The following is a 23,032-nucleotide window of genomic DNA, read 5'->3' as shown; positions in this document are numbered from 1 at the left end:
TCCTTGTGTTACACACAAAGCCTCAAGAAAAGTGTCCTAACACACACTCATACCTGAACTGTAATTCTTTATAGATCCCCCACCCTTGCACATGGAAAATCAGTTGCTATCACTTAAGTAGGTCCTGATTGCACAAAATATTCTTTATAGGGGCATTACAATTTAGTTCGGTAAATTTTATTATAAGAATAAAAAGATTTTTATACATTTAAGCTTATAACTTGATGTTACATGTTTAATATATGTTTTAATACATTTTAAAATGCTTATATTAACGTTTACCTGTATTCACCAAAGGTTTCATCTTTTACTGACTGAACTTCTGGATCTGGATGCAAATCTTCCTTTTCTTTCACTAAAAATAAGGAAACAACAGAAGGAAAGTAATACCATGAATTTTTAAAGACATTCTAGCGGTGCTGTTGAAAGATAGGCAATCGATAAGAACAGCATTGCTCAAATCTTTTGAAACCAGTGAGGCAAGTTTTTTTGTTGTTGCTTGATTGTTTTTTTATTCCTGTATCTGTAACAGTTATCTCTGACTGTAAACAAAAAAGAAAAAAGATTTGCTGGATTCTACTTATTTGTTATCAGATGTGCAGCATGTTGCAGATCTTCATCTGACTATTCCAACGTATGTGGACAAAAAGTGTTATTGGAAGACTCCAACTTAGTTTGATCTCTCAATGAAGACCAAATTACTGAATAGTCATTTTACTGTCCAAACTTTTCGAAGATGACATAGGTTCTTATCAGATCTATGTCTTAAACTAAAGTGTATTTAAAAAGTCAAACATTTTGTTCTATAGCACTCTCTTACTGAAAATTGCTGCAACAATCTGAATATTCAAGTCTACACTGATATTTTAAATTTAGATTTATTCTACCATAGGATACAGGATAGGAAAGCTCTTGTGGTCCCTTTATTAAAATAAAAAACTCATATGAAAATCCTTCTTCATGGAACTTTTTGCTACTATATGCAGAGAGCTAGGAGATTTTCTTAGTTGCCCTATGATATGAAATGCTGATTTTTTTTTTCCTTTTAAGGAAATGATTTGAGGAAATGACTTTAGAATTTGGATAGGGCCACGCTTCACAAATGATTATTTGTTGGAAATAAAGAGGAATGCTATATCTCTTTCAAGTTTCCAATTAATTAGTTAGAATGCTCATTTGTCCTTGTGAACCTAATTTATAATCATGCAAATTCAGAGGAAAAAAACAAAATGTATTATAACTGTATAAACTATCCATGTCGTTTTGCAAAAACTTAGAAATTTTATTTTCTTGTACAGGATGGCTTCCCCCCAAAAAATTTGCTGGATGAATCATAAGCCAATAAGGAACTTCTCACTAATTTGAACATTATCAAAGTAATAGAAATGGGATTTAAATCTCCCTATATTTTATATAAAAATATTTTATACTAAGCAAAATATAATATTAATACAATATATATCTCCGAAAAAGACAAAACAAATTTGGAAGTTGAATGAAATTAAAGAAAAGGCAAACATTATATTCACAACTACAATGGTTTTTATTTGCATTTTATGTGCCATTAATTCAAGAGGCAGTGTATTCAACACATGTCATAATAATAAAGAATGCATTCCCAGCAATGGTCAACTCTAACAAAGATGCCTAGTGGAGCCAGTACTATTAGAATGCACTAGTGCGAAAAATCCGAGTTGTATATGGATATTAAAAGGGGCATGCTATACATAGACCCCTTATTCTTAAAATATTAAAACATGTGCAACTTAATAATATGTCTTCTCAATATCTCTGATATTTTACAGATAGACAATAAAAGCTTAGAAATATTATCAGCCTTGTTAGAGCTTATTTTAAGTACTAGAAACTAGAAACAAGTAATCAACTGGAAACAATATACCAGCCCATACATATTCCCTTTGGTTAGTTAATTTAACAATGTTTTTCCTCTCAGTACGTTGTATGTCTAATTTGCTAATAGAAATTTGAATTAAATGTGTAATTAAAAGAAAATGTCTCTGATGAATGCCTCCCGGAAAATACGATTTAATAAGTTGAAAATCCCACGAAGAAACAGTTTTACCTGAGTACTTTCCACCTCTGTTCCTCTTGACAAAGCAAACAGTTAACAATATTAGTGTGAGAAGAGCAATCGCACACATCAAGCCAATAAACCAGCCTTGAGTGGAGATGTCGTCATATAAACCAGCATATTCTGTTGTATAAAGAGAAGTCACAGCATTGAACACTAGAAACAGTCTTTGAAATCATGCAACTTTCGAGAAAATCAGACATCCTTTTTAAATATACAAAATCAGAATCAATTTTGTTTTTCTTTTGCATGACCCCAGAGGGAATGCGATTCAAAGGACAATTCAATGAGGGAACATGGATAAATCTTTCCTTCTTTATTTAGGATGGGCCTTTTGAAGTTGCATTTGATTCAGAGGAGGAAAACCAAGGAAGGACAGTGAAGGCAAATGACATTAAATACAGAAGCAGCAGGAAGAAAGCAAAGCACAAGCTGCCTTGGTTATAAGCAGGTCTCCATGGAGCCTCAGCGGGTTTGGTTTTGTTTCATTTTTCTTTTCCTTTTAGTTTGTGTTATTAACATGTGTTAACTAGCAGGAGATATTTTTAGGCAACAACTCTGATATAAACAATCAGGGAAAAGTTGGACCATCGTGGAACATTTTTCATTTTGACAGTTTTAAAATGTTATGCCAAAATAAATTGACATTATGGTTTATATAGCTAATGTACTTCATATTTTTATCTTTAATATAGGATCTATGTAACATTGAATGATGTACAGGACACAGATTTACTGTCTGAGACTGCCCCAAATATAATCTCATTTCTCACCTCTCCCTCTTGTCTCAATTACATCTTGAAAAATGCTATCATTATCAGCCCAATTCTTAGTCATTAGGCGAACTATATGTTCAGCTCCTGGCTCAAGTACCTCTACTGGGTGATTCTTTTGAGTAAGATTTACTCCTTCTGATATCTTCCCGATACTTTTACCTAAGAAACGTACACAGTTAAATCATATAAATTGCAATCATTGAAAAGCAGGACATAAAAGGTAAAAAATATTGTTATTTGAGATGAATAAGAAAGCCACTTATACCATCTTTTTCTTAGACAGTTCTTGAATTACCAGGAAATCAAGAAAATCAACATTTCAAGACTTTCTTTTTGAATATACTGAAATGGAATAAATGAAATGAATTCAATTCATGGCTATTTAAGATGATATACTTGTGGATGGAATGTTACTATAAATCTGCCTGGTCACATGAATGGCTCAAAGCCATAGACTTTAAAATATTATGCAGTATAAGTTTGTGCAACTTGGATTTTCATAAACCTAGTGGGAAATGGAATATGGCCTTTTTGACTTATAATTGATTGCTATAAATTGCTATGTTATTATGATTTTAACTAACTACTTCTTTTAGCCTTAATCTCCTGCATAAATGCTGATGGAATACCATCATAAATATTTGAAATTTACAGAAACTTAAGCTACATAAAGTTCAGGTTTATAGGTACATAAAAATGGAATGGTTTTAGTGACATTTTGAAAATGGTGTGAGAAATTAATAATTTTCAAAAAAGATCAATGTGTCAATATGTTAATAGTAGAAGTCATAGTAGCATATCAAAATGAATCAAGTTTAATTAGAATATATTCATTTCTGATCTTGTAACCAAATATATAAAATATTTTTGTATTTGATCCATAGTTTTGTTAGGAATCCACTCAATATAGTAAATATAAGCCAGAAGATATTAGCGATTTATACATGAAATAAAATATGTTCCTTACTGAAAATATAAGGGGTTATGAAACTCTATTTTAAGTGGTAATATGTCCCACATCAATATTTAGTTATATCTCTCCACTATAGAATAAAAATTGATTATATAGTTACTAAATAACAAACAGGCTTCATTAAAAGTGGCACCATGGGAGAAATAAGGCCAGTTATATGAGCAAAGCCTTTAAGATTGAGCACCATTGAAACAGAATACAATTAATTTTGACCTTGAAAAACAGAAATATTAGTATAATGTTAAGTAGTGCAAGCTTTTGAAAAATAGAGCAAAAGCAAGTGATTTATTCAAATCACTAAAGACACAAAAGGAGTATTTCTGATTAACTCCATTTTTTTCCTCTCCCACTTAGATTAAGGAATGTGATTCACTTGAAAATTGACATGACAACCAAAACACAATCAGAAAAAGAAATGCTTGTGGACCAAACCCCATTCTTTGAATAAATGCCAAATAACTTTACAATGATCTATTTAGGCAGAACAACAAGAAGAAAGATAAACAGTAGTAGATTCTAATTTGCACAAAAGTCATTATTTCAGAATGCTGTATCTCCTCATTGGAAATATATATATATATATATATATATATATATATATATATATATGGATCATGTTGAAATTCAGTGGGAAAAGAGATTACAATTATTTTTTTTTTCCTGTAAATATGGCAAGACATGCCTACAGAAGAGAAATCAGTGTCAACTGGGGAAGGGGGCAGTAGCTGGAATACTGAAAATGCAGATTCCTGAAAAAGAGCACAAACACACTCGTAAGGAACATTTTAAAATTACTAAAACAGAAGACAGTGAAGAAATCTGCTTTAAGACACACGAGCATATTAGTTATAGTTTTAGTTTGAAGAAAAAGATGTGGCATCAGTTATAAAATCACACAAACAGCATTTCCATCCTCCAAAAAACAATTTCTTAAGCATGAATGCAACCAAGACCAAATTTTTCAACTTGTATACTAGAATGTATCACAGCTGTAAGGCAATTCTGTGAATATTTTTTTCTGACCTGCTGCAAAATGGCAAGAATGGGATTAGCACTTCTCATGCATATTATGGTCTTGGTTCTATCAAAATAGCTCCCATCCCCATGCCTTAAACTCTGTTTTTTTTTTAAAAAATGCACAAGTTGCACATTTAGACTACTACCACTCTGACTTCTCTTCTTTGCATTGAATACTTGATGCCAGTTTGAAATCTTGAGAAATAAGACCTTTTCAGTTACTAGAAAGTTTTTTAATCACCATCTTTAAGTCTAATGTTTATGAAGAGACAAAGGAGTTCTTCATTTCACTTGGTGTTCAATTCATCCTTGGGAACGATCTGTGGGTTTTGGGGGAAAAATTATTTGAACACTTTCCCCATATAAACAAGTTTTAGATACTTAGGGCATCTGAGGAAAACATAAGTCCTTTATTATTTAGACACAGTAGTAATAATAAGAGGAAGAAACAAACTGACAGTAAAGATCAGAGCATAACCATTCTCATACAAATACATACATTTACTGTGATTTGCAAGCTTGAATATATTTTAATATAACATCTTTAATAAATAACAGACAATTTAATTTTCTTTTTTACTATTTCCTCCTCTTCCTGATGTTTTTTTTTTTTTTTCCATTGGCTCTACCATTTTCTAATCAACAATTTGGAAAAGCATCCAAAACACAGTCTGATGCATGGTACATGGTAAATAAATGATGCTTTCTATTTTCCTTTCCTGCCATCTCTCGTTTCCCTCTTCCTTTTGCCAAACATATGTCCATGCCTGTCCAGGATAAATGCTACATAAGCCTTTCTTTTTAAACTTAGTGTGTATATCAGTTCCTCTAATCCATTTTCCTTCATATTTCTCTGCTAAGGCCCTCTTGATATTATAGAAAGCTTAGCAAGAACATTGCGAAAATCGTAATTGAAGAAATAATTTGGGAAGGTAAATGGTGATAAGGTAGGAAAAAAATAGAAAAGTATAATTGAATTAGGAGAATTGTACTACCAGTGAAACAAGAGACTTATGGGCCATTTCACGCCAGACATCTGACATCAAATCACTAGACAGTAAAATAAAATTGACATATGAGTCAATGTATATGAGTCAAGGCATGGAAGGGAGATATATCAGATCTGTGTATCAAAATGTCTATGGAGGCAAGAAACAACTATTTGTATGGAAACATTTCCAAAAGAAAAATATCCCTCTGCTAACCTTGTGAATACCTTTATGACCTTCTGTCCCCCATTTAATTAAGAAAAATTACAGTTCCTGACCTTGTATACACTAAGCCACAATGTGATTGCTGTTGTGCAGAAATCCATAAATTGAGACAATGTGAACTTTATAAACAAGATTAGTAAATCTGGTGTCTATGGCAGTGGAAGACAGAAGGTCAGACGGATTTGGATCGCAATCATTTCTCATTTACAATGACTAGGGTGGTGGTTTCCTTTCAGGGCAGTTGTTTAGAAAGATGCAGCATACAGACGCCTTATGTACTTACTCCCTTCTCCTAACGTGGAGCTTTCCTCAGTGATTGGTTTTCCGCAGCCCTTGGAAGTACAAGCCCTCAAGTAGAATTTGTACTTGGTTGTTGCACTGAGGTTTGACAGACGCCAGCTGGGCTTTGACGGAGTTGTAATGTTGATATCATTTAATTCTCCGATCTCATAGGTGTCATTTACTAAAGAAATAAATGTGAAGAACACCACCTCAAATTTCACAGTACTTAACAATTCACTTAAGTCCAGTGAGAATGGCTTTTATCAAAAAGTAGAGATAGGAACACTCATACACTGCTGGTGGGAATGCAAACTAGTACAACCTCTGTATAAAGTAATGTGGAGATACCTCGAAGAGCTACAGGTAGAACTATCATTTTATCCACCAATCCCATTAATGGGCATCTACCCGAAGGAAAAAAAGACATTCCATAAAAAAGACATCTGCACTAGAATGTTTATAGCAGCACAATTCACAATTTCAAAGATGTGGAAACAACCCAAGTGTCCATCAATCCATGGGTGGATTAATAAAATGTGGTATATGTATACCATGGAGTACTACTCAGCCACAAAAAAGCCAATGGTGATGTAGAACCTCTTGTATAATCCTGGATAGAGCTGGAGCCTATTCTACTGAGTGAAGTATCGTAAGAATGAAAAACAAGCACCACATGTACTCACCAGCAAATTGGTCAACACTTATGTGCACATATAGAAGTAACATTCACTGGGTGTCGGGCAGGTGGGAGGGGGAGGAAGGGATGAGTATAGTCCCTTTGGTGCCATGTGCACCGTCTGGGGGATGGACAGTCTTGAAGCTCTGACTCGAGTGGGGAGAAGGCAGTATATGTAATCTAAACATTTGTGCCCTTGCAATATGCTGAGATAAAAACAAATTCAAGTTACATAGTCCTTTATTTTTGCTGCACTTATGCTCCTGGTATGAAAATAGTTGTCTTAATTATTCCTAATCATCATTTAATTCGATGAGGTACATACAATTACCATGACCATATCATACATGGGAAAACTTAAGTCTAGCAACAAGAAGTACCTTGCCTCAATCTAGAGCCAGCAATTGGCAAACTGGGATTTGAACCCAAATCATGGCCTTTTGACTCTAGAGAAACACCCTCAATCACTATGCCATACAGAAATCAACCACTCCAGCTTTATATTACCTATTAAAAGTGACAAACTTTTTTTCCATTGTATATATTCATTTTATCCTTGACTTACATACTTCTAATCTCCTTTTGGGAAATAATATGGTCAATGATTTGCTTGTGTCTTCTATGGTTTCTAGTTTAATATATAGCACCAAATAAGTGCTCACTGTATAACAGAATCAATAAATAAATACAGTAAATACTTTTTAAATACCTACTGTGTAATAAACACCATGTAAAGCGCTAAAGGAAAAAAGATGAATCAGATAGCATCTTACAAAAAATTTGCAACCTAGCAAGGGCATGAGCTCTAAGACCCAGAGAGATCTTTGTGTAACAGGACAGATTACTATAGGATTACTATGAGAATAGTCCAATAGATGAAACATGTCCAAGATAATGGAGCTGTTAGTGGCAAGAAAAGGTCTAAAATAAATTCTCCTCACTCGGTCTAAGATATCATACAGGTAAAAAATTATAATTATTATTGACATAAAATGCCTTCCTTGTTCTATACAATACAATTAGATCAATGAAAAAAAAAACTCAGATAAACTAGGCATCCAAACATTGGAAAGAATGAGATAAAATCATCACTGTTTATAGATTATTTGAAAGCATAATTGTGAAATGCCACAAAGTCAACTGAAAAACTACTACAATCAATATAAGAATTCAAGAGAGGATATATAGAGTTCTCATACATACAAATAATAATAATTGAAAACATCTAATAGCAATAACAAAAAAAGATAAACTCCCTAAAATGTCTCAATGACTTAATATTAATAGAGAGCAAAATAATTATACAATTACACCATTTTGTTAAAAAATCCATATATCAACAGTACAATAATTATTAAAGTTTTTAATATTCCAGCTTCTTCTCTCTTATAATCTAAGAACTTATATATAAAAGAAATGTAGATCTTACACACATATCAATGTGAAGGTTAGAATTTAATTAATGTTGAGCTGTTTCTTGTTTGGATAAGGAAAAGGCATATCTTTATGAAACAAATTGATATTTTAAAACATCTTCAGTTCTTGCTATTTTTTTGAAAACTGGTTCAGGGAATAGCATAGGGTTAAGAGCTCAGCTGCTAGAATCTGAGTGACCTTGGTTTGCATCCTTACTTAATATTAATTTTACTGTTTGACTCTGTGTAAATGTACTCTATATAGCTCAGTTCCCTCATCTATAAAACAGTGACAGTGCATATCTCATGGATTTTTTATTTTAATGAAGTAATGCAGGGAGTTTACTTAGTACTGATCCTGCTACATAGCAAGCACTTGAAAATGCTAAAATCTACCTCTAATGGGATTATGCCTTTATCTATTTAAACATATGTGCTTAATTCAGCCGAGGCATCAGAAGCTAGAGAGAAAATGTGATCTGGATAGCTATAAGCCTTGAACTGATGTGAGAGTAGCACATCAGGGCTTTGATCCAGTTGACTTTTGTAAGCGGTGTAGACTGGGTCTCTGTAGTTCAAGTGTTTGGGGAATTCATGTCCTCAGAGTCTAAAATTTTCAAGGTGAGACTGTTGCTAAGGTTTTCTATGATGTCAGTCCCCTAACTTCCATTTTGAGATGATGCTTGGACTTAAAGACTGTTAGAGATGGGAGGCACTTTGATTTAAAATGATCCTGATTTCATAGAAGCACATTGTTTTTACTCCAATGGCACATCAGCATGTGGGCAGAGAAGCTAGTCTGAGATGTGGTCCAAACACAACTCTTTAGTCCTCTTAGTATCTCTCTGAACCAGCGGGCTACCAATAGAGGTTTCGATAAATACAAGGCCTGGGTCTGTATCAAGGACTGACTCTGGAAGCCTGTATCTGAAGTAGAAGAGAGGGTGTAATGTGTTATTTACAGGTGCTTGGAATTTCCATCACATCACTTTCAACCTCTGTTCTTTGGCATGTTTATTTCTTCATTCTCAAAACTTCTTATATGTACACATGTTTTGTGGTGCCCATTGTCGCATTGCTTTATTTCTAAAACAGGGGTTGGCAAACTTTACTGTATAGGGCTAGAGCGTAAATATTTTAGCTTTTGTAGGGCATGTTGTAGTGACTCAACTTTACCAGTCTAGTGAGAAGGCAGCTAGGGACAACAGGCCAAAAATAGGACATAGCCATGGTCCAGTAAAACTTTATTTTCAAAAACAGGCAGCAGGCTGGATTTGGCCTGCAAGCCAGTTTACAGACCCCTGTGATATAAAGAAGGTTGCCAGCCTACAAGCCATGGACTTCAGTGATCATTAGACTTCCAACACAGCAAAACCAAACACTCAACCAAAAAAGGAAAGTGAATAGGTACCTCCAATTCAAATTTCTACTTACTTATCTGGTATTGTAATAGGTAGCCAGTTAAGTTTCCATTTAATTTCTTAGGTGTTCCCCATAATAAAGTGGCAGTATCTTTATCAACTTTGATGACCTTGAGAAAAGTGGGCTGTTCTGGTACTAGAAAACACAAGACCAAGAATAAACACTCACAAATCAGTAAATTTCTAAAAAAAAAAAACAAAAAAAAAAAGCCCCATTAGATTACAAATTTGTATAGAAGTTAAGAAGTTAATTCATATGAGTAAATATTAAATAATGACTAATAAGAATAAAATGTTTAATAGGGCTGTTGGATAATTTCCATCATTGACATTATTCTACATTTGTTATTCTCTCACCTCCTTCTGGCGTCTGAAATATATAAGGCTCACTTTCTGGACCAGCTCCTTTCGAATTATAGGCTAAGACTGTTAGGTGAAATTCACTGAAGGCATCTAAGGAAGGAACCATCCCAGAGTTTCTTTGTCCTGAAAATCTGAGAATGTTCACTTCTTTGCGATGTGTTTTTCCATCCAGCAGACTTTTTGTTTTCCACCAATTTATCTGCAATGAAAATAGGGATCTTTTAACACATCAACCATGGTGGCAGATTCTCTTTAGGCTTCTTCTAAAAAAAAAAAAAAAAATCAATTCTCATTTATTCTCAGGAAAGATACTAATTCAATAGTAACAAGAAGACAAAAATAGGATCAAAACCTGATATCCCTTCAGACGTCCATGCACTCTGTCCTTTGGGATGGTTGACCAGGTAACTTTAACTAATGTGCTGTTTATAACATCCACCCTGTGGATCACTGGAGCTGTATCAGGATCTGTTAAGCACATAACATCGATTAGCTTTCAATAACCTCCAAACATGGTCATTACGATACTTTTCAAAAGGCGATTTTCGTAATGTCGAATCTGGGGAAAGCACTTTCGTGAAGTCAATTCCAAAGGCAACCAAGAGAGCTTCGCACTGCAGCAGTTTTATCAGCCCCTGTGGTTTCTAGGAGAAGAGGCTAGCCTCTCCCACACTGAGAAATGAAGCTCTCCAGATGGACACAATGTGGGAAAATATAATCAGAAACCATCCTGTGGGCAGCTTGCCTCTGAACAAGTTATAGACTGGTAATATAAATAAAAATGTAAATAAAATCATTTGAGGATTTTGTTAATCAAATATTAATAACAGCTATCATTAATTGAGCATACCCTATGTGCCAGATACTATTCTAAGGGCCTTACCTGTCTGGATTGGCTCATGTAATCCTTAGGATAACCCTGGGAGGAGAGTGTTGTTATCCCAATTGTATAGGGGTTCTTACAACAGAGGAATAAACCAGACGCAGAGTAGCCAATTCTAATACTGTCTTAGTTCACATGTGATATGTTTTGTGTCCTTTTTATTGGGGCAGAGGAATTTAGACAGCAGGTGAATAAGGAGTTAGTCATTTCTCATTCTCAATCTCCTTCTTTTTTTGGATTAAACTATTACTTTGGATTCTGGAAGAGTAATGAGAATAACTACTAATGTTATTAGTGCATACAGAATGTCATTAATGCATTAGGGATACAGAATGCAGTGTCTTTCCTTTTTCCAAGAATCTATTTGCAGCAGTTACTATGGTATGAAAATTTAAAAGTATGATCATATCAATGGAACCTCAAAATCGTGTGTGTGGATAATTCTATATGCATATCCGGGTTTGTATCTCATCAGTAATAGGAGGACTCCAGACACACAAGTGAGGTCCAGAGCATGCCAGCAAGTGGCTGTTAGGAGGTTCTTGACTAGTAAGAACAAATGCAATTTAAAACCTTATGACAGTTATGCTGCTTAAAGGATTGCAGTAATGATTCCAGGTCTTTGATTTTCAATAGAGAAAACAGCTTTATTAGGAAACTGAATAAACTTGAAACTTTTAATGTACTTCTTTAGCAATCTATCAGCTGAACGGGAGTCAATCTTAACATAGGCACCATGTGTTATGCTTCTTTTAATCTCCCACTAGTATATCCTCTTTGCAAACAGACAAATGTTTGTGGACATAAATGCAATGTATTTGAGAGCAACTGTTATTGAAGTGCTAAGGAGCTTCAGGGGTATCACTTACAGTCTTCTCCAGAATAGAGAGTCACGGACTGAGGCTCAGGCCCAGAGCCCAGCTGATTGATGGCTTGGACTTGGACGTCGTAAGGAGCATACACAGTGGGGGTCATCACCCGCAACGTGTGGTTTGTGACTGTTTCTTCTTCCCACTCCACTGGGGCTCCCTGTGGCTTCCAGGTCACTCTGTACTCCAGTCCTGGTCCATTCTGCTCCATGGATTTCAAAGGCTAAAACAAAAGGCAAGACTCATTCAGTCCGATCAAAGATATGTTGGCTCAGAAATGGTGACGAGCCACACTAAGTAGAATGAAAAATGCTGCAATGGGAGGACCATTTCTTTCTTGGGAGATCTAAATCCTCCTTCTTGATTTAGAAGCAGTTATGAAAAATGTTTGTCAGGCCGGGCGCGGTGGCTCACGCCTGTAATCCTAGCACTTTGGGAGGCCGAGGCGGGCGGATTGCTCAAGGTCAGGAGTTCGAAACCAGCCTGAGCGAGACCCCGTCTCTACCAAAAATAGAAATAAATTAATTGACCAACTAAAAATATATATACAAAAAATTAGCCGGGCATGGTGATGCATGCCTGTAGTCCCAGCTACTTGGGAGGTTGAGGCAGGAGGATCACCTGAGCCCCGGAGATTGAGGTTGCTGTGAGCCAGGCTGACGCCACGGCACTCACTCTAGCCTGGGCAACAAAGTGACACTCTGTCTCAAAAAAAAAAAAAAAAATGTTTGTCATTCAAATTACATTAAGTCTGAAAATGAATTCTTCATCTCCCCAAGTAATGGGAAACCCACACTTTAGATGTCTGGATCATGCCCTTGTAGTTAAGTGTAAGCTTTCACATATAAAAGAATTTATAAAGAAACTCCACAGAGGGTTTTAGCTTTTGCTTATGCTTTCCACTACATTCCACCTTTCTTTCCCAGAGAATTGGCAGAAACAAAAAAGACATGACCATGAATTCTTTGGTTGTGAATGAGTCTCCCCCCTCTATGGCTTTACAGAGAAAACTCTTTCCTCCACCTCATTCCATCCTTCTCTCTTTTTCTTCCTTGGGAAGAGACAGATTATATAAATCTTTATTTTTGAAGAATATGCATGTTTATACTTTAGTACCCAGAAGAAGCAGTAGCTCCTCTTCTGTAATAAAATAATTTCCCAGCTTCTTGACTCTTCTGCTTCCATTTCTTTAAGATAAAATAAACTTCCACCACCTATTTTATTTTGCAAAAATAGGAACATTTGATAGGAGAATTTCTAGTATAGGAAATTGGTTATTTCCACTCTAGTTTTAATTGAGCAATACTTTAATTTAAAAACCATAAGATGAATTAAACTACCTGCTTAATTTCATAAAAATAGGGATGTGCATGCAAATGTATCAGTTATAGAAAATACATTTAAAAATATGATTTTAGTCCTAGATTATAAGAATCATTTATATAAACAGTAATTTTATCTGTATATATGGGTGATTCTATAATGTCATCTACAGAGATCTTACAGAATTTGTAATGCTTCTTTACTCAGTGTAATTTACTAAAATACTTATTAGAGGCATTGGTTGGAATTAAGTTAAAAGCCTAGTACTATGTCACCGAAATAATTTTCAGTGTCTGCTTATTCCAAGGTGACTATTAACATTAGATAAGAGAAAATCAAATCAAAACCAAACAAAAACTTTCTGAGATTTCCCATAGTCATTTTTTATACTGGCATTCATTTGAAAATTTTGCTGCAAGATATTTTTTTTAATATGTTATGGATATAAGTTCACTAAGGTCTTCAGCATTGTCTAGATGAATTAGGCTCTTAGTGCCATGTTGCAATTTGGAATGATAATTTCCTTCAGTCCCTACTGACGATAAATGTGTACAAATAATATTAGTCAATTTACACATGTGTTGCTCCAAGGGAAAGAGTTAAATTTAATAAAGTTCTCTGGCAATTTGTTTAATAAAACTGTACCACTTTTAAGAAAAATATTTTTTGTGATATTACCAGCCTCTATGATACCTGAGCTCCTAAAGAAACAGCAGAGATATTTCATACTTGTCTTAGAGACAATGGCCAACAGCATCTCAGAAAAGTCTCACATAAGCTCCCCAGCAAAGATAAACCAGAAGAAGCAACGGCAGAGCAGAAAGGAAGGCCAGCACCTTCTCCCCACAACAAAATTGTCAACAAAGAAAGAATCTATAGAAAAGAGGTTCTTTACTTGGGGTCTAGGAATCTCTAAATGAGACCCATGGATGCCCTTCAAAGGATCTGAGAAGCCAGTGATATTGTTAGGAAGACCTTTTGTATATAATTTTCCAGAAAAAGAGCCTATGCTTCTCACATATTTTCAAAAACATCTATTAGCCAAGCAAGGTTATAACGACAGATCTAGAAACTGGACAGATTGCTGTATTGTCTTAATTCCACTTTATTATTTTTTAATATTTTGAACATTTTATTTATTTATTTATTTTGCAGTAATATATATATTTTAATTCAAAGTGAATTGACAGTAATACATAAATTCTTATTTTGACACTCACCAAAATAGTCACCTGGAAAACCCACTTTTTTGTGACAAAGTACAGACAAATAAATATCATATATATATATATATATATGCATATATATATAGTGCACCATATACCGTTTTGAAATGTGTATACATTGTGCAATGGATAAATCAAGTGAAATAACATGTTACCTCACATACTTCTATTTTGTGGTTAAAACATTTAAAATCTAATCTCTCAGCAATTTTTGAGAATACAATATGTTGTTAGTAACTGTAGTCACCATGTTGTACAGTAGTCTATTTAATTTCACTTAATTTCATTTTAAAGCAGGTGGATTTTCTTATTACATGTGAAATAGAAATAATAAATCTAGGTCCATTAGGAGTGAAACAACTTGGTTGTGATCATATAATCAGGTAATTTATGGAATTCCTACTCCCCAATATTAGTGGGGCTTTGAGCTTTATATATGTTTTGTTTCTAGTATCTCTGAAATTATAATTTTTTATTTTATTGAAAGAAGTTAAAATTCATATATACATACTTATGCTTAAAACAAACTATCAAGAAACTATCAAGAAAAATTATCCTGATATAAGTATTTAACTGACTAAGTTGCAGTGGATTCTTTTTTGTGTGTTTTGAGAGATAGAACATTATCAAATGAACGAGTCATGACTCATTTTAAAATATGAAATGTGAACTTTAGAAAATAAAGCTAAGTAGAAAATCTAGTCCGATCATTAATTTAAATTTTAACATGCTAGTTTTCACCAAATCCTGTTCAAATGCTAAAAAAAACCAAACAAACAAAAACAAACAAAAACACTCAAACAAACAAAATGTAAGGACATCTACAACTGTTCTCAGCGCTGATCTTCATTTTTAATCCTTTTGTGAAAGATCGACTATTTTTTAACAAGTTATAGCTCTCTGATCACTATCTTCTATACAGAAATTATTCTGTGAGTCAGTCTCTCGAGAGGTTCTGGTAATTCATTCACAGTTCTATCTGCTTGTCCCCTTGGGAAATATCTAGCACATAAATCCTTTCTTTCTGCAGGGTAATTCATACAAAAAAAATATTCAAAGAATGAATGTTCTTAGACATCATTGGCTATGCTAGTAATTATTAGATCGCTGACACTTCAAGATAATATGAAACACAATGGGACATATTATGAATGTAACTGTCAATCTAGATCCAAATCCCTGTGACTACTTCCTTCCTCTAGTCAATTAATTACTAAATTACATGTCATTTGCTCTTCAAAGAAAAATTATAAACACTTTCTTGGTGTAGCTCCACTCGTACAAGAAGAGGACATAAGTAATCAGTTTTATGTATCTTTTGGGGGGAAAAGAGTGATTTACGAATGAGAGGAGCAGAGAGGAAGACTAGAGATTTCTATAATGTTTTTCAACTTGACTCAGCATATGGCGTCTGGGTGAGGTCACTAAACTCTGGGAGTCTCAGCTTCTCTGTATAAAATAATAAGGCTGACACCATTGAGTGACCATCGCCACCCTAAAAGGAGTGGTGAGGGTTAATAAGCTAACCTTATGGGAACATACTGTGCTTCTCTGAGGAGCTGAGGATTACATAATATTATTGATATCAATCAGTTACGTTATCTATCGTAAGGAAATGTCTATGGAACTTAAAGGAAGAGAAGATAGATATACTCTAAAAGAACAAAAGACTAACATAATTTCAGACTACAAATTCAGAAATTATCAAGACAATGTGATAGTAGCTATATATGGCCACCACAAATTTAAGGAAATGAATACTATTCTTGGATATATTTAGTTTCTGTGTGTGACTAATTTTTTTTTTCAAATTTTCTACATCTTAAACTTGCAAACCTTAATTTTACTGAAATAGAAATAAAGGACTGATGCTGGTATAACAATATTGACTACATAATTTGCAAGGATGGGCCATGTGATTATATAACGAGTACAAAAAGACCAATATTTGAGGAAAAAAGAAAACCAAACTTTATCATTTAAAAATTATTCCCAGAATCATAGCTGAAATGAAGTGTGGAAATAAATTATTATATTCTAGTATATGTTAAAAAATGTTCTATGTTTACACAAAATGCAATGAATTCAATGTTGGAGGCATATTATGGATCAGAATGGTTGAATGGCAATTTACTTTCATGTAGGTCAATATACTTGCTTATGAAATATGTCCAAGTAGGAGAGCAAAATAAAGTTCTTCACTCTTACAGAAGAAATTTGGAAATGACACTAGACTAATTAAAGTTCTCTGAGCAGATAATAAACTTTTAGACTGAATTCAAAGAGAAGTCTATCTAGCAACATTTAACAGAGATATATGAAGGTGGAAAAAGCGAGATTTGAAGACCAAAGATACCCATGTTTACAGCCTAGCTTTGCTAATTTCAAGCTGTGTAGTGATGGACAAAACACTCACCGCCCTGGATGTCATATCTGGATCTAGAACAAGATGTTAATGGTATTTTCTTGGCAAGGTTGTTCTCAAAATCAGAAAAGAATGTGCAAAATGACTAATAGTGCTTAGCAAGTGGTGACTATTCTTTTGGAGTAATCCTTTTTATGTGCATAATATCTACCAGTGATCCCCAACCTTTTTGGCACCAGAGAACGGTTTCATGGAAGACAATTTTCCAGGGATGAATGATGGGGGGTGGCAAGGGGTTGGGGGAGAGGGAGAGCTCAGGCAGCCATGTGAGCCATGGGTAGCAAATGCAAATGCAAATGAAGCTTTGCTTACCTGACACTCACCTCCTGCTGTGTGGCTCCGGTCCCTAAGTTTCATGGAAGACAATTTTTTCACGGACAGAGGCAAGGTGGTAGCGGGCAAAGCTCAGGCAGGGCATGGCCTGGTTCCTAACAGGCTTTACAGGGTACCAGGCTGCGGCCTGGGTGTTGGGGACCGCAGTAGTAGACCATATACTGTGTTTAGTTTGAAATTGTCACTATTTTTTTGAATGGGAAAACTATTAGGAATCTGAAACTTTGGGAAACATATTACGACTAAATCACCAGTATTCCTTAAATTTTTTACTAGTGTTTTACTATTTCACAATTGATCATTCTAATCACAATGATCTTAAAAATATACAGTGATGACGACTCACAAACTCATTTCATACCCAAATGGTATCCCTTTGTTCTTAAAAAAGATTATTCTATCACTGTACTTAGCATGCAGACCTAAGAGAAAGAAAAAAGAGCACAAAGAAATACATAAAACATTAAGGAATACACACCTCCCATTTAATAATCATTTCCTTGGGTTGAGAGGCTTGAACTCTTATGTTTTGTGGGTTCTTGTCTGGAGCTGAAAAAGTATAAGCATTAACATTATTTTTCCCACTGTATTGTAACTCCTGGGTAAATCATTATATCATACCTGCCAAAATAAGATATTTAAATAACTTTGATTATACTTATTAATGTCTATCTGGTTTAGTTCCTAAAAAAAAGATTTAAGGCAGCTTTTAAATATATATAGTTCTATATATATATTTTACTTAAAAGAGTAAAATAGTGTTCTTGGAGTGATATAATTATTCCCCAATGAAGAGTAGATGGTTTACTAAATATGTATTAATTTTAAACCTTCATTTAAAGTTTTTAAACCTCCTTTTTAATTCTAAATCTACTTTTAAAATATGTTTTAATTTTAAACCTCATTTCCTTTTCTATTAGAATTGGCATTAGAAATATATGTTGTGACTATTTGCCTGTATGAGAATAAAATTGAACACTATGTACTAATAGGAACAGCCAGCCAAGTTTTAGAGACATCAAATAGAGAAGAACACATAATATAGCCATCAATGTATTCAGATCGATCCTTTTTATTAGCAATAGCAAAGTATGGCGTTTATTGCAAAGTCTTACATACTCTATAATCACACAAGTGTCCGATTCAGTTATTACCTCAACTTGGTTTTTCTCAGTCCAAAAGGAGAATTATATCCTAGGGTACTTATCTTATCCAAGGGCAGAAAAATTAGCATGCTAGACCACATTTATGACCAGTGCCAATTCAGTGACACAAATTTCAGCACTCTCACTCTTGAGATTAAAAAAAAAAAGCATCTTAAAAAAAATTTTAAAAAAGCACCTTGGGAATTTGGATAGATATTTAAATATAAAAATATACTAAACATATAAAAATTAATGATGTTAAACATATTGAAAATGTAACTAAGTGCCTATAGTGAGTCCAAAGCTTTTTTTCAGAAAGTTGAATCCTTGAGTTTCCTACATACTGAACTCTAATGTAGAACTTACTTGCTGGTATCTGGTTTAGACTTGATATCTAGACATCAGAAATTACTCAGGATTGTGTTTTCTCATGTACCAACCCCCTAATTCCCTGTTCTCTGTCAAACTCCCATGAAATACTTCTGAGACTGATGTACTTTGAATGTTTTTTGTTGTTAGTTTATAGAACCTTTCGAGCTATTTGGAGAAATCTAAGGTCCTACACTACTCTATCAATCTTTTTTTTTTTTGTTGTTTTTTTTAAGATGTTCAAAGATGGGGCCAGACTGAAATATTTTGTTAGAAACCTGACGTGAGAACCTACGTACCTGCTGGAGGTGTTTCGTGGTGGTCTGAGGGCCGGCTGGGTTGACTTCTCCCTACTTCATTGATGGCGATGACCCTGAACTGGTATCTCACGTACGGAGCCAAAGGTAACATCGCTGTCGTTTCCGGTCCTTGGACTCTAGTCAATTCCTCCCACCTTCCTGGCTCTTCTTTGTTTCCTTCAAATTCAACAATATACTCTGGCAGTGGGGATGTGGGGAAAACAGAAGGTATTGAGCATGATTAAGTTATACTAAAATTTATACATGATAGTAAAAATGTTAAAGGATAGTTTAAGAAGGACAATCCACCAAGGGTGGTTAAAAACGGCTTCAATATTAATTTTAACTCTAGGAGGTAAGGAAAATAAATAGTTATCTCAAGTCTTCCTACCGCTAATATTGCTATTGTGGTCATCTCCAGCTACCCAGGTCAGCCGAACACTCCTGTTCTGTCTTTCAGACAAATGAAGGTTTTCTGGTGGATCCGGAACATCTAATTAATAACAACAACAACAAAAAAAAAAGTAAGGAAAATGCAGATCTTTGCCTTTGTTTACCCGATTCTCTCACTCCAAGACATCTCCACTCTTGGTTGTTCACATCTCACCAGCCTCGGAGGTTCTATTTCCAATGATGCTTCCTTCACTTCTATTCTCGCAGTTGACCATATTATCTCCCTCTAGGGTTAGCCTTGACCAGGGGCATCAGAATTATTTTAGCAGTAGCCATTAACAATGAGGATTCTTAGGCCCTATCTCTGACTCAATGAAGGAGGCGGGCTCAGGAATCTGCATTTGCAAACAATTTTCCTGCGTGATGATTATGCACACTCAACTTTGAGAAACATGATGTATCTCAAATAGATCACTTATTTTATTCCAGCTCATACTTATTTATATGTCTCATGCATCTCCTGTGTGTTACTAAAAAGACCTTCAAGAGGAAAAACCATTATTTTAATCTTTGAATTGCCACAGTACCTTGCCTATAAATGTTGTGTGACTATATGAATAAGTGAAAAATATATTATCACTTCAATCATGCATATAATTACCATATTAAAACAATAAAAATTAGGTCTCGTAGTAATAGAAAAATAAGATGGAGAGCACAATCTCTGCCTTTCTTTTCTGCAACTGTGTTGGGTTTTCATTATTATTGTGACTTATAACAATGAATTTTCAATATATTAATAATAAAGCAACTCGTATACTCTCTTGACCTAGAGTACTGAAAAAAGAGTAGCAAAGCAGCTCATATTGGAAGAGAGAAATTTGGCACTGATAACTGTTGTTACAGAAATTGGAAAATTGAGTAGGTGATGACAAATTTTAGAGTGTTAAAGAACATGGAAATTTCTGGTACTCTTAACATAAAGCAAGAGTAAAAATAAATCTTATCTCTAATGGTCCTCATGCCTCCAAATTTGATCTGAATTCTCTCAAGTATTGAAGGACATTTATCTTTCCCCAGAGGAGATAATGAGGGTATTATCTAACGTGGCCTTTCAAGGGGCTCTTTCTTCTCCAAGTGGAAAGCATCAGCTATTGCTCCTATTGAATACTTGCCAATTGTTGAAAATTTACAGTGACAAAAAGTATTGTTTTCAATTCAGAATCAGACATGCTTATTTTTTAAATGTGGCTCACGAATGTGCCCAAACTTTAGGGCCTTAAATAAGAAGTATTTCCTCAATGGTTTTAAGAATCTCTGAGCTTAGATAACTCATTTTCTCTTCATTACTTACTGAGAGTCCACTGGTTTCTGAAGTTTCCTGAAATAACCAAGGCTGCATGCTGCATATGGTATTAGAATCTGTTTCCTTTAAGAATCTTATGGGGCTAAAACTGATGAACTTGCAGCTGAGAGTTTTAAAAAATGATATTCCTAAAAGCATGTCTATGCCAAGGCTTTTGAAAACAACTTCTGAATGAAATGGGTCAAGTATATGCTTTTAAAAACTGTTTCCCAGGGGGAAAAAGAAGTCTCTTAGAAACCCACCTCTATATCTATGGTTATTCATTATTTTCAGTTGCTGAGATACGCTTTTGTAAACCAGAGATTGGTCTACAAATTGAGAATGCAAACTCAAAGAAGTAGTTAAAAAAAAATGCAACCTATCTCATAGAATAATCCTTGAAAATTGTTTTTATTCTAAAAAATTTGGTAGATTACTGCATATCTAAATAGTACATATAATCATAGTCACTATTTATATAAAATTAACAAAATTTAATGGTTCTATAAAATGGCAGCCTTATTACAAGAATCAAAGAATGAAATCTTAATTTGTGTAAGTAAATTAAGAAAGCAAACACCAAGAAGTAGGAAACGCAAGCCTCTTGGTGCCTGCCATTGCTCAAAATATTCAGGGGCAAAGCCCATGGGTGTTGACACTTACCCCTATACTCTTTTGGTCTGGGATAAATTCCAGTTTATCTGAAGCCCAGCTATTTTTATCTGATGCATTACTGCTGGAATAATTACTACAGGATTGAACCTTTCTGTTTGTAGAACCCTGAGAAAGCTCAAATACCTATTATCGCCAAAGGTCCCATCTAGCTGAGTCAAGTGTACAAGTCCATACCTTCTACAACCTGGGAACCGGTCTTGTTTTTTTTTAGAACCTAACCTGGTGGTCATTTGCTTCACTTCAGAGATCCAGCCTGTTTGTCCATTTTCCATCAGTCTGCCTCTGAAGAGACTGCATTTTTTCCTCTTAGTCTGTATCCACACCCCCTAGCTAGCAACCTACCTATGGCCCCAGCAACCTGAGTGCTAAAGATACAAAGGCCTGTTAACAACAGTGATTAGTCTACATAGGATAAAAGAATTTATGCAAAACCAAACACGTCTAAGGAATTATCAGCCAACAAAAGGGAAGACTAAATGGTGCCCACTGAAACAGAATAAATGGGGAATGGGAAAATGTCTGTAGCCACCGGGGTCACCGTAGAAAAATTATTAAATAATTAATAGCAGACACCAGTTAGGATATTTCTAACATTTTTAATAAAAGCTCTTAAAAAGGTGTGATCAGGATATTCAGGGGATTGAGTGGGGGAGCAGGGACTTGAAATACTGGTGACAGGGTAGCAGTCACTAGAATCCCAACAGAAGGAATTGTGTGGAGAAAGCCCATCTGAATGAGCTATGACTTTGGCTTTCCTGCAGGGAAAGAGTAAGGAGTATTAACAACCCACCCACCCTCTTCCACCCCCAGGGTTCCCCGTTGGCTGAACCAAATGAAAGCTAGAGGGTAAGTGGTTATTTGATGTTGCCCTTACAAGCCAAGTTGCTAGGTCAAAGAGCTGGTAGAGAGTGAATCTGGAAGGGAAATTGGAAAACATCCAACAGATGGTCTAAGAGCTTTAAACATTGGTGATTTCAGGGGTAATTGCATTGATTACACTAGTGGAGCGTGCACACTGTTTTCTAATGAGCATTGTCATCTAAAAAAAAAATCGAAGGCATTCTTTTGCAGAACGCTGGAAGTCTCTCATCACCCTTCTTGCAATGCAGAGATGTCAGTCTGTGCCTCTGGTTTAGATTATGACCCCCTTGCAGCCATCTCTGGACCCTCACCTGGACCCCTTGGCTCTAGCCCACCTTCGTGCCTCAGCCCTATTTCTCTGCACAACAGGAAAGCATAGCTCAAAAAGCACTAGGAACTCGAGCATGCTTTATTTTTCTTTCAGCTGATAGCACTGCTTACCTCCTACTGTGCTTAGCAACCTTACCCATGTAGGGAAGAGAAATTAAGCATTAATTAATTTCTTTTCTATGAGAAGAGAAGAAAGCATCTGAAAGTGGTGTTACTTTTTACACGAAAAATTCAGACTAACAGTATATGTGCAGAGGCTGAAATAATCATTAGCTTTATTGCCTAGGAACAATAGAATTCAATCAGCAATGGGGACAAAAAAGAATA

At 34.9% G+C, this 23,032-nt stretch overlaps 1 protein-coding gene across 8 annotated transcripts in view; it reads right to left on the bottom strand.

Moving 5' to 3' along the window:
* Window positions 1–23,032, bottom strand: part of CHL1 (cell adhesion molecule L1 like) — a 190,260-nt gene that overhangs the window by 4,541 nt on the left and 162,687 nt on the right. For 7 of the 8 annotated variants that reach the window (XM_075998462.1, XM_075998465.1, XM_075998459.1 and 4 more), the window contains 11 exons: window positions 19,493–19,594; window positions 19,102–19,299; window positions 17,767–17,837; window positions 11,982–12,204; window positions 10,582–10,697; window positions 10,224–10,428; window positions 9,880–10,002; window positions 6,356–6,535; window positions 2,866–3,027; window positions 2,084–2,215; window positions 283–355 (listed from right to left, as the gene is read on the bottom strand). In XM_075998462.1, the coding sequence (XP_075854577.1) occupies window positions 283–355; window positions 2,084–2,215; window positions 2,866–3,027; window positions 6,356–6,535; window positions 9,880–10,002; window positions 10,224–10,428; window positions 10,582–10,697; window positions 11,982–12,204; window positions 17,767–17,837; window positions 19,102–19,299; window positions 19,493–19,594 (1,585 nt within the window). The remainder of the gene's footprint in view (window positions 1–282; window positions 356–2,083; window positions 2,216–2,865; window positions 3,028–6,355; window positions 6,536–9,879; window positions 10,003–10,223; window positions 10,429–10,581; window positions 10,698–11,981; window positions 12,205–17,766; window positions 17,838–19,101; window positions 19,300–19,492; window positions 19,595–23,032) is intronic. The other variant, XM_075998466.1, reaches the window with a different exon arrangement.

Source organism: Microcebus murinus, chromosome 28, assembly GCF_040939455.1.
Source record: "Microcebus murinus isolate Inina chromosome 28, M.murinus_Inina_mat1.0, whole genome shotgun sequence".
Lineage (NCBI taxonomy): Eukaryota > Metazoa > Chordata > Mammalia > Primates > Cheirogaleidae > Microcebus > Microcebus murinus.
This window is presented reverse-complemented; position numbering and strand designations above follow the sequence as displayed.